Below are 12,683 nucleotides of genomic sequence, written 5' to 3'. Positions count from 1 at the left end.
TTACAACGCCGCTTTATGGCCGTTATGATGTTGATGAATGTGTTCCGCCCCTGCCAAATAAACTTATAATCGAGTGATAAAATAATGAATGAATTCCGAGTGGAACAACAGTCCGTGACGCCTGCCAATTTCCTCACCTCTCCTGTGTGTGTGAGTGTGTGTGTGTGTGTGTGTGTACATCTGCCCTCCTTTGTTTACCGCCTCGCTGTGTGTGTTTAATGTGACAAAGAAGATACATCAGGACCACACACTCTTTACACATGTGTCCGACATGAATGGGAGGGGAGGTCGAACCCCAAGAGTCTCTTTAGTGTGTGTGTGTGTGTGTGTGTGTGTGTATGTTGAGAACATGCAATAGATGTGTCTGTTGGCGTGTTTGTCTGTCTGTCCATCCCTCCTGCAGCGGCTGAAGACGGAGCGAGAAGGAGGAGGAGAAGGAGGAGGCCTCCGGCCGGATGGGCTCCGTCTCCCTCCTCCTCCTCCTCCCCCTCATGGCCTTTTCCATTCTGCCACATCAGCTGAAACCTCTTTTTCACAGCTCCTGTTGCTCTCAGCTCGTAAACTTACACACACTCCTCTTTTTCGCCGGGGGAGAGGGGAGGTGGTGGGGGGGGGGAGGAGGCGAGGGAGCCGCTGCCTGCTCGCTTTAACGGGCAGCTCCAGCAATATGGTTCGTATTCCTTCCTTCCCTCCGCTACATTCCTTCTTTTGTTTTTACACTCCCCCACTCTTAAAACACTTCTTCTTTTTTTAAACTACCCAGTGGATATTCTGTAATCATTTAGCCTAAGGATGCATGTAGACTTACAGGGGCTCCTGCTTACTTATCCACATAGCCCAGACAAGCCTCAGTGCATTCATTATTCATTATTCATGAAGGGGGAGAGCTACGGGTGGAGTTAACGGGGGTGTTGAAACCGGGTGTGGGCTTTCACACATACAAACAATCAATAAACGGGTGGAATGTCGCTCCTTTGATACGACACCCACTAAGAATTATTCCACCGTCAGTCTCCGAGAAGTCTTCCAGTCAATTTTTTGGGGGGTGAGAGTCTTTTCTCTGGATTTTTTTGTAGTTGAAACACTTAGCCCAGTTAGCTAGTCTTTTATCCGGCGCCAATTAGCTGGCGATTAATGAATTATTGAGAAACGGGAAGAGGGGGGATTAAATTTTAATGTGGATCTTAGGGGGAATAGTTGTATTACAAGTCACCGCGAGCGCCGAGCGAGGAGACGCCCACCCCCGGCTGCCGTTCACAATAATCTACAGCCGTTTACTAAAGTATAGGAGGGGAGGAGGGAGGGAGGGAGGGAGGAGAGGAGGAAGAGATGAGAGGAAGAAGGGAGGAGGGAAGGAGAAGAGGAGGAAGGAAGGAGGGAGGGAGGAAGGGAGAAGAGGAGGAAGAGAGGAGGAGAGGAGGAAGAAGGGAGGAGGGAAGGAGAAGAGGAGGGAGGGAGGAGGGAGGGAGGAAGGGAGAAGAGGAGGAAGAGAGGAGGAGAGGAGGAAGAAGGGAGGAGGGAAGGAGAAGAGGAGGAAGGAAGGAGGGAGAGAGGAAGGGAGGAGGGAGGGAGGAAGAGAGAAGAGGAGGAAGGAAGGAGGGAGGGAGGAGGGAGGGAGGAAGGAGAGGAGGAAGGAAGGAGGGAGGGAGGAAGGGAGGAGAGGAGGAAGGAAGGAGGGAGGAAGGGAGGAGGGAGGGAGGAAGAGAGAAGAGGAGGAAGGGAGGAGAGGTGGAAGGAGGGAGGGAGGAGAGGAGGAAGGAAGGAGGGAGGGAGGAAGGAGGGAGGGAGGAAGGAGGGAGGAAGGAGGAAGGGAGGAAGGAGGGAGGGAGGAAGGAAGGAGGGAGGGAGGAAGGAGAGGAGGATATGTGAGCGGTGAATCAAAACTGACACTGAAATCAAACTTGCAAAAGGGCCAAAAGCTACCAAAGCACTGTTGCTGATCAGAGTGACCAAAGCCAATGTTGTGTATTTTCTGTGTCGACCACTAGTGTGACCTCTCTGTGTCACCTGACCCCCCCCCCCCCCCCACTCCTGAGCAGAAATGTAAGATTCGATCTTTCATTAGGGCGGCTGTGTAAGGCCAATAATAGGAGATGCTGAGATAAGGATAATGTATGTCTGGAGGGGGGGGGGGGGTTCTCCCCCAAGGTGATCTTTCTGGTCCAGTTCTCTCTTCCTCAAGCAGAACCTGTATTGGCACTTGAGACTTAACTGGCATTGATTTACTGGTGGTTAGGACTGCCTCCACCCCTCCTTGTTTCTCATTCACCTCCTGACACCTGGCTCTGCTTGTTTTCCTCCCCTCTCCTCCGTACTCATTCAACTGACGGAGCGCTCAATAAGCGCTCAATAAAAGGGTGGATGCGTCGCTTGATTTTGTAAACTACGTCAGCCTGATCACATTAACTACACACATTCCAGGGACTGGACATGCGCCTCCTTTTCCCTCCTCACCTCCGTCTCTCCTCACACATCCACGGCAGCGTCGGCGGCTGCTGTAAGCGCTATAATTAGTGGCTGGATGTGACACATGTTTCCAATTTGCTACGTCTGGTCACTGCCCCGGAGGGTGGGGGTGGGGAGTGACGGAGGAAGGTAGAGATAGAGACAGACGAAAAGTGACAGGAGATTAAAAAAAAAAGAGGGAGAGAAGGGAGGGTGTCGGGAGCATCACGAGAGGAAGAAGAGTGGAAGAAAGAGGGTGAGAGGGAGCAGGAGATTGCTCGTGGAGGCGGAAAGGAAGATGGGAGGTGAGGTGGAGGGAGGCTGCAGGTGGACGGTCTCCACTTCAAAGCGGAGCATCCAGCAGAGGTCGAGAGGTTAACAATGTGACAGTCCATTGGCTGCACGGACGTGATGTGAGGCGTGCATGCGCTCCTGCTACACACTACCGCTCCTGCTTACTCCTCGCCTCATTTCAGAAGTTCAGACACGTGTGTGTGTGTGTGTGTGTGTGTGTGTGTGGGCTCGGGACTGTGTCCTTGGAAGATACACTATTTAGACAAGCGCTGGGCTCTTAACAGAGTTCAGCCCAGGGCCAAAACCTATTTCGCCCCGAGGCAGCTGAATCCAAAATAGTGTGGCGCTCTTGTCGTGTCGAGACGGAGGAGAAACAAGTACATGGGAGTGTGTAAAAGGGGCCAAGAAATAAACTGGAGGAATGACTAAGCTGATTAACTATGAATAGTAAGCTTCATGAATAAGCTCCATAGTAACACAATAGGCTTTGTATTTTGAATATATGAGTGAGCAAATCTGTGGAAGTGACTACGGAGTCTGGCGTGGAAGCCGACACCCCTCTAATTGGCCCCCGACCCCCACCTAACAGCGAGCTCCATTAGGAGACAATAGCGTGGAATCACCTGGAAGGCCGAGCTGTTAGCTTCGCGCTGAAAACTAGCCTCCCGTGTCCAGCTCTACTCCCCGTCGGGGTGAATCCACCCACTGCCGACAAAAAGCCCCTCATTAAGGGCTTCGTGCCTGGCTCCACAGCGGGGGGGGCCCACGCACAGTCACATCTGTGGAGAAACTGGGCAGGCCACGGCCTACAAGGCATTAAAAACCTGTTAGAATTTAAACAAAAAAAAGCCCCTGGCATGGGTGTGAGCTGGGGGACGTTTGGTGGACTGAGATCTGCTTCTTCCTGCAGACAAAGGTTCAACAAGCGGGGGCCACTCAGCAGACGGCGTCCCCGTTTGTGGAGCTACTGTGTTTTTGAGATGACAAATCTAAACGTCATGGATCCAGACCTGAAGCCTGATGTCTGTAACCCCCCCCCCCCCCTCCTGGCCTCCATACATACAAGCCGCCTTGTGCCTCGTTACTCTCCCCCTCCTCACCATCACCACCGACACTGGGAAATTGGCAGAGGTGTGAGAAAAGTGTTGTTAAGGCCCCGGATGGCCGAGAGGTGTTTAAAATGACATTTCCTCAGCTAATGCCCGACACCTTTCTCCAGGGGGGGAGGAGGTGGGGAGGGGGGTCTGCGGGGCCTGCGGGCCTGGACTTGGAATCAAGGTCACCCAGCATCATCATCACACACGCACGTTATCCTCCACGCCGCCTCCATCATTTATCCACAGCCATCAGCGCGAGTGTGACAAATGCAGAGCAGCTGGAGGAGCCGCGCCGCTCGTCCGTGTTTCTGCGCTACCGCGCTTCTGTCGGGGCCGCGTGCCCGTCAGCGCGCGGACACGGAGCGGCGCGGTCGCGGGGAGGAAGTGCACTACAAACAAACAGCCCAAGTGACGACCCGACCGAACTTTGTGGTGTCTGTGTGTGGCGCGCGCGCGCCGCAGACACTTCCGCACTACAATTTGAGACGCGTCCTCCTCTCCTCGCACGCGACACTTGAGGTGAGTTTAAAAGTGCGCTTACCTTTCGTTCAGGGAATTCCAGTAGATGGGCTCCATGTTGCTGGCCGTAGTCCCCAGTAAATCCAGTAAGAATATGAGCAGGATCCCCAATCCATTCCCACTCCCTCGACACGCCATTTCCAGCCCGACGCCCAGCACATGCAGCCCCATGGAGCGGAGACGGGGTGATCCGGTTCTCTTCCGTCGGGGTCTTCGAGCGCCGTTAAGAGGAGCTTCTCCAAAAACAATGGGTGTGAGAGCGCAGCCGAGCAGGCTTGCAGGCAGAGCCGGTCACCGTGAGAAACGCGAGCCCCGCCGTAGACAAGCAAGTGGACCCACAATTCATCAACCGTGGCTCGGGTCGGACGGTTCAATGCGCCGGAGAAACTTGTCCCCTCCGCGCGTCTGCGTCTCCACAAACGGGTTGGTTTGTTTGCGCGTCCGCGGTCCTACTGCTTCAGTGCCAATTCCATGACTTTCCCATTAATTCAGTCCTGTTTTTTCCCCCGACCACTGCTCCTCAGCTCAATTATAACTCCACTGGATTTTCTGAAACGTATCGCCACCCAGGAGCTATTTCTGTTGCCTTTCGGTGCGCCCTAATTGTCTTTCCCCGAACAATGTTCCCTTGTTCTCTGTGCCGACTCTGTGGGATTTCTCTCCCATTACCTTGTTGTCTCGACAGAAGATCTACCTCCCAAACATATCAGGCCGGGCCGGGGAGGACTCTGATCGGTGCGTTGGAAGGGAACCAGTCGTGGAGGGGAACGTTTAAAGCGGTAAAGATGTCACAGGCGTCCGCGGCTCCATCCTCGTAAAGACGTGTTGATGCTCGGTGCTTCGGTCGGTGCGCGTTGCAATCCGTGTTCTCCTCTTTAGGAAAACAGACTCAGCTTGTAAATCCGAAAAGCATTCAGCAGCGGACACGTTGGAAACGGAAAAACTAAAAAGAAAAAAAAAAGGATCCAAATCGAGTCCAAGAATCAATGCAATACAAAAAAAGATAATAATAAAAAACTGGGAGAAAACAAACCAAAAGAGCTACAAAAGCATCTCCGCTCTCACAGTGTCACAAAAGGCCAACGCAGAAACTTGCCAAGTGGTCTCAAAGACAGAAAGGTGCTCGCATCGGTCCCGGTCGGAAGTGGACGCGGATCTGATGTAGCGCATAATCTGGATTCGCTCGTGGGCCAGAGGGACGCGCTGCTTCGTTCGTTATCTCATCCGTCTCTCTGCCTCCAAACCCCGCTGCTTTGACTTGCCCTAATGCTCGCAGCGCATTGACAGAGCGACTGGCTTGTTTGAGAGGAGGAGGAGGAGGAGGAGGAGGGAGAAAGGGGACGTGGATGAATGGGAGAAAAAAATCCCCATCCTCCGACTGGCAGGCAGGGCGCACTGGCGGAGCGCACTTCTTCCAGGCGTGTTCGGGGGGGCGGTATCGAGTCCCTATTCAGCGCCTCCTCTCTGCTCCTCCTCTCTGGGTTTCAGGGGGCCCCGACTCGGACCTCTGGACTCCCCGGCGCTCTATCTTCCCTCCCTCCCTCCCCCCCACAGACGCTCACCCCCTCTGCTAGACGCCACGACGGAAGAGCAAGAGCGCCCTCAATGCATCCAGCGCGCATCACATGTGGCTGCGAGGGGATTCAGTGGAGAAGGATCGCAGGTTTATTAGAGATAGATATGCCCCCGAGGTACAATATCAGCTAAATGTACATCTATTAAATGAATATTGTATAGGTTTAAAATATTAAATAGAATGACACACTATGAGGACGTCGCGTCCCCCAACACGTCCAGCTTGATGAGGTACAGGACGAGCCGGGGAACAGGCCCCACACACACACACACACACACACACACACACACACACACACACACACACACACAGAAGCATGGGGACTGGAAGGCTGTGAAAACTGTGGCTGTACTGCCCCCATGTGGTGGATATACGGCATGAACATGACATGCAACTGTAGGTTACAGCTGTGTTTTGCAGTTTTACAGCGGATCTCTGTCCTTCCCACACTTCATGTGATCTCATCACTGACACACAAACCTACATGTCCACTCTGACAGTTTCACACCGACGGATCACTCTACTTGTTCAGTACTAATCCGCCTGTTAAACGTTGTATAATGTCTGAAGAGAGTGTCCTTAATTAGAAAGAAGAAGACGTAGAGGGGACATATTGGGGGGGTTTACACCATAGACGTAGATGTATGGAAGAAGTGGATGTAGTTCCGGTGACATCACTCGGAGACTACGCTTCAGCATTTTTTCCATCGCGTTATAGCAACCAGTGAAGGAAGTGACCATATTTGGACTGCGGAGGAGCGACGGGTGGATCTGACGAACACAACCAGCAGAGCGCCACCCTTACTGGATTCTGAGCCGTTCACAAAGTTAGCTTCATAATTGAAGGTCAACTTTACAGAAAAGTGCTGAAGTCGTCTTAGTAGCGAACTGCATCGGTGGCGACGGCAGCGAGGCAGTTTATGTGCTTTAATGTGTCCGTACTGTCTGAATATGCCTGCATTCAATCCCAGAGTTCCCCAAATGTAGTTGCAACACATCACACATCCAGAAACACACACAAAGAGAGAAACAACAAGGGGAAGATACCTTTTTAATAGTTTTCAGTGAAAATATTTCACTTAAAACTACAGAGGGAAGAAAAACTCAATGTAGCATGAAGACCTCCAGGGAGAGAGAGAGGGGGGAGGGGGGGCAAATATGATGGATAAGCCAGGTCTGCTTGAGCGGCAGACCTGAAGCTGGTAAGGCTGTAGTGTCTTGCTCAGGGGCACTACAGCAGAGCAGGTTGGGGTCTGCAGGCGGAGGGACAATCTGCAAGCAAAGACAGAAGTGAAGGCATTTCCTCTGGAAAATTACAGCATGCTTTCAACAAGAATTGTAATTGCAGGTTGTGAGATCCAAACAAGAAACAAATGCAGCGAGGAGGTTTTATAGAGATGGTCAGAGAAGGAAGGGAGGGAGGAAGAAAAAAGAAAAGAGAGATGGAGCTGGTTCTGTTGTGCTGACCTCCTGAAACCTTGGCAGGGCAAATGACAGAGCTAAATGTAGTGGAGGAAGACAGACTGGTTCAGAGACAACAGTAGTTCAGAGGTGGAGCTGGCACCAGAAACAAACCTTCTGCTCTGTCTGGGAATCTGTGTGTGTGTGTGTGTGTGTGTGTGTGTGTGTGTGTGTGTGTGTGTGTGTGTGTGTGTGTGTGTGTGTGGGAAAACTGGCTGGTTTGCGGTGCTCTCGCTCGCCTTTGTGCCGAAAATGACTCAAAAAATCTGCAGAGCTACACCTCCTACATTGGATCCGCCATAGAATAACTGCATGTACTTTCTGGGGCGAGATGCGAGCGGCTGGGAAGGAGTCTTGACGGTGTATTTGTATGCTTAATATACACCCATAGTGTGTCAGCGTGTATTAGAAGTTATTTATTCATGTTAACCTCATTTACTGAACCGACCTTCAACTCTTCTTCATAACCGCATCCTCTCCCTGGTGACTCTGGCTGCAGTCTGCTCCAGCTGCCAGACCACGGCACGCACACACACACACACACACACACACACACACTCATAATGTACTATAAATACATGCGCATTTGCACAAAATCGAGCATCACTTCCACTCAGCACGTTTCGCAGCAAACATAAGCAATTATAGTGAGTGCATGTTAATTATGGTGCATGTGAAGGGTTAAGGTTAGCGGATAGACACATGCACATACACGCAGACACACAAAACACATGAAAACATGCACCCTGGTGGGAGTGAAATTCACACCAAGGGTGGTACAGAAATGTGTGTGTGTGTGTGTGTGTGTGTGTGTGTGTGTGTGTGTGCACCCTTTGCCCGCCTTGCAGTTGATAGATCTCAGCTGCACGTCTTTATCCTTCAGCATCTGTCTGTCCCTGTGAGCTTCCTCCTCCTCTTCCTCGTCCTCCTCCTCACACACGTTTGTTTCATCTGAATAATTGCTGGATGCCTAAAGAGATAAAAGCCGTACAGTATTTCACAGGAAACCAAAGGTTAGAGTTTAAAAAAAAAAAGCGAAAAACATCATCTAAATTGAATTTGCATAATTTTCCCATTCAATTGATCATCTGGCAGCCCTTCAGATTTGCCATGTGACCTTTGGATGGGCTCCCACCCGTCCACTGCTGCGTATGAGAAGTCGTATGGAATCGGGACGCAGTGTGTATGCTTTTAACTCGTTAACTGACACTCCCATCCAATTAAACTGCATTTTCAATTCTGTTTTGGGGGGAAAACGTGTTTTCTCCTGTTTTAACCATGTGGTTAAAAACAAAATGACGTGGTTTTGGTGGTTATTTAATTTCCAAATGTGAATTAAAAAAATAGGTGAACTTTGACCTTTGGTTTCACACAGGCACAGTAGCCTCCTGGGTGAAAGTCCTGAGTCTATTTGACTGATCCGTCCACTGCGACCTCCTCTCTATGTGGACTTCCATAATTTGAGGACTTGACACCTTAGTGTTAAATTGATTTTAGTAGCTAATTGAATTGCATGGTAGGGACAGTAGCAAGGCCCTGGTAGCAACCTGTCCTGGACCATAATGTACTAAATGAACATCATGCTGGATTGAAGAAGACTTGAAACTAGAGATTGAGACATAAACTCATGTTTACTGAGATAATACATCAAGAGAGAAGTAGGACCATTTTCTCATATACTTCTATACTATCAGACTTCTTTTTACCACCAGAGGAGTCGCCCCCTGATGGCCGGCAGAGAGAATATAAATTTAAGGCACTTCAGAATTGGCTTCACTTTCCAATATCGGAGGTTGTCGTCTGGATTACACGTTACTTGGGGAGGGAGGGGTGAGTGGAGGGCTATTGACAACTAGAGGCCACTAAATCCTAGACACTGAACCAACTAACTCTAAATCCGGCCACCCACGACGGGTCTACTCGGGAGGATTATCCTCACCTTCCACTCTTCACGAGGCTATTCGATGCACGAACACGCTCACGAACAAATCTTTCCACACTTGGACTTTGGCTTTCATATCCTCTGCCAGGAACGGGGTTCCTCCTCTTAATCCCCTCCTCCATCTGTCTCCTCAACCCCTAGCAGGGCTCCTCTGACCTGGCCCACTGCTCCACCTGCACCGCAGCATATGGTAAGAATGGCCAGGTGCTGGGACAAGAGGTGTCCATGCAGCCTGAGGGCAGTGGGAGGATGAATCTAGGTCCTACTGCTTTACTTTTCCCCAGAGTCCAATTACACAAGCAATAACTCTCCCTGCAGCATCACACACCCAACTAAACCGCCAAGATCACATCCAATCTGCCAGGGCCGGCTGGGATCCTGGATGCTTAATGTACTTCAGTAGGCTCACCCTCCTGATAACTAGCTACAGGGATCACCAGAGGGAGTGTGTGGAGAGCAGGAGGAGGAGGCTGGAAGAGGATGAGCTGATGAGAAGAGGATGAGGTGAAGGATAGAGGGACGGTAGAGATGCACAGAGGAGTACATATCTTAAAATTGATATTCCAGGCTTGCATATCCGTGAGAGCAATATCAATGCAGAGCTTTTCGTTTCTACCTGTCAGCAACAGTAGAATTTGATGATATGACACATCTTTACTCCGTATTAATCTTCCCAGCTACTCCAGCTAGATATCCATGTGCGTGCCTCCACATCTGGAGTGAATAGGGGATCAGACTCGGGAGTGAAATGAAACCTCACGGTGCGATGCCTTTCCCCTGGCTTCAGAGCATGTGCAGGAATACAGGTGCCAATTATTTTCACATCTAATGTAAACCAGAGAACAAGGACGCGTCAATCACCGCCGCCGCCGCCTTTTTGGAATGGAAATGGGATGTATTCATAGGAATGGGGCTATTTTGGCGGCAGATGAAATGGGTTGGTTGGGACTTATAAAAATATCCCTGCAGATTGAGGCTTCGTAAGGAAAACCTCAAGTCATCTGAACTTCAGACTGGTCCGTCTATAATGAGCAGGAAACGTGGCTGTGTGAAAATGACATTTGACTTGTGAGTGAAAACAATAAGGTTTCAGTTTTGATACATGCGCATGAAGACGTGGAGTATTTTGGGAGTTAGTTCCGATCCTCGCTAGTGCTAACAGGAGAAGTAGGGGATCGTCTGCAGGTAGAGTTCAGCCTGAAACTAAAGAACTGCACAAGAACGTCTACAGCCATGCTAGCACCTCATTGGTGCTTTGAGTTAAATGCTAACACACATGCATCGACAATGCTAACAGCTCAATAAGCAAGTATAATAGTTAACATGTTGTTTTTACTTAGTTTAGCGTTTGCAAATTAGGACATTTGATGAAAAGTTAAGGAGTCTCCAACATTCTTACAATTTATACTGATGAACATGATTCACTGTAGCAAATGTCAAGTCATAAGATTGTTGTGTATAAATTAAACTTAAAACAAGAAATAAAATGAATCTCATGGTGGTGCACGAGAAAAAGGGTCTCCAAAGTCAGTAGGATTCATCCTCTGGGCACCATGAATGTCTTTAAAAAATATCATAAACCCTGTATTCATAAACTGAGATATTAGACAACAGCGAAGGAAGTATGAAAGTGATTAGCAGTGTCTCAGTTAGTTTCATATACAGGAACATTATTACTGATGCATGACTCATGACTCATCTTGTAGCTAGTTGTAGGTGAGCAAGTTTCAACTAAATTAAATGGTTGGGTCATTTGATCCATAAAGGTGTGCCATATTATTTAAGGTAATATCAATAGGTTTATTTATGTTTAAAACATTGGGTTGTGTCGTTTAATAAGTTGTGATGTATCTTTAACTTGATACTGATACCAACTGAGTGCTTCGTTTCATGTAAACGGAAGGATTGGTAGAATCCCACCATCTCCAACCACAAGCCGGAGACTAGCAACTTTACTGGATCTGGTTCCGTCTGGATTCTGGTGTGAAGCTTTTCACAAAGTTATCTTCATAATTCAAGGTTTTCAAGGTCCACAGCTAAATGCTGAAGTCATCCTCGTAGCTATTTGCTTCATGCAGTTTTTAAAGTGTTGGAAAGTCATTTTCTCACAGACTTCCATCCAATCAGACTTCTTTTTTGCAACCTGTGTCGTCGCCCCCTGATGGTCAGTAGAGTGAATGCAAGTTTAAGGCACATCAGATTTGGCTTCACCCTTCAGAGGGTCATGCGTCAAATTCTTTGTTTATTAGTACACCTTGGCTCCAAGTCGTGTCCCACAGCAGCAGAATGTAATCAGGCTGAGATCTGCACCATCAATACTTCATACACGACACACAGCTGTGCACGCGCAGCACCCAACCTGAGGTTTGAAGAGAAGTGGATGGAACGTCTCTACTCTGGTGGCGTGTCAGAACCGGGTCAGAGCGAAGCCCCGTGCTAAACGTCTGCCAAACACATTCAAAGTCTGGCGGAGATAAAGGCGTCCCTTTGACATTTTACGAAATGCCATGTATGACAAGCTCTAAAAGCTGCAGCGAGTCTGCTCCCTCCGCTTCATGTTCCTAAAACGCCTTTTTCCTTTTCAAAGGCAGCACGAGAGTGACAAACCAGAGAGCAGTCGAGACATTTTAGCATCTCCGGCTTCAGAGCGTCGTTTCCTCTTTTCCCTCCATGCTAATTCAGCCGGGGTCACGCCGCTGAGTGTTCGCTTGAGTGCTTCACTGTGGGATTAGGAGATTCAACAGGCAGACAGCCCATTTGAATAATTGTTTTCAAATGTCTTTCTTAATATCAAGATCCCATTACTTACTATTCCGCGCTCTCTGGGGCGATGAGCGCGGCGACTGTTAAGTTTGTGTGCGCGGCCGTCTAATGGAAGCCACTTATGCGAGGCCATGGAGACTCACTCAGGATGCGCCTTAAATGGAGGCACAGAACACAGAAACAGAGAACACTTGATGTGGATTGGCTCATTAACCGCACAAGTGGAAAGACTAACCTGCAGCCACCTTGGGACGCAGATAATGGCAACGCTTCCGTCCGTGTGACCGCACGACTTTGGAAAGGCAGCACCGATATCAGTTTCTATACGGACAACATAATGACAATCATCCATGTAATCTCTAGAATGTCACTGTTGGCTTAAATACAACAGGGGAACACAGCAAACCACTGCAATCAATATTAATAATCAATATCTATGATTATGCAATAATTGTGGTTTCAGCCTGAGGGTGAAATGTTTTAATCAGAATACAAACTCCATTTAACATTAGGAATAGTATATTTCATACAATAATTGCTTGCTCATTTTTTTTTCATGAAAACTTTATGAACGTGCAATAGATGA

General features: G+C 49.1%; 1 protein-coding gene across 1 annotated transcript in view; it reads right to left on the bottom strand.

Annotated features, from left to right (window-relative positions):
* Positions 1–5,851, bottom strand: part of efnb3b (ephrin-B3b) — a 75,288-nt gene extending 69,437 nt beyond the window's left edge. Inside the window, exon 1 of the mRNA XM_084003691.1 lies at positions 4,378–5,851. Within this exon, the coding sequence (XP_083859817.1) occupies positions 4,378–4,526 (149 nt within the window). The 5' untranslated portion in view covers positions 4,527–5,851. The remainder of the gene's footprint in view (positions 1–4,377) is intronic.
* Positions 5,852–12,683: the final 6,832 nt, after the last annotated feature.

Source organism: Eutrigla gurnardus (assembly GCF_963514095.1).
Source record: "Eutrigla gurnardus genome assembly, chromosome: 23".
Classification (NCBI taxonomy): domain Eukaryota; kingdom Metazoa; phylum Chordata; class Actinopteri; order Perciformes; family Triglidae; genus Eutrigla; species Eutrigla gurnardus.
Note: the sequence above shows the minus strand (reverse complement) of the source record. Positions and strands in the feature narration are given on the sequence as shown.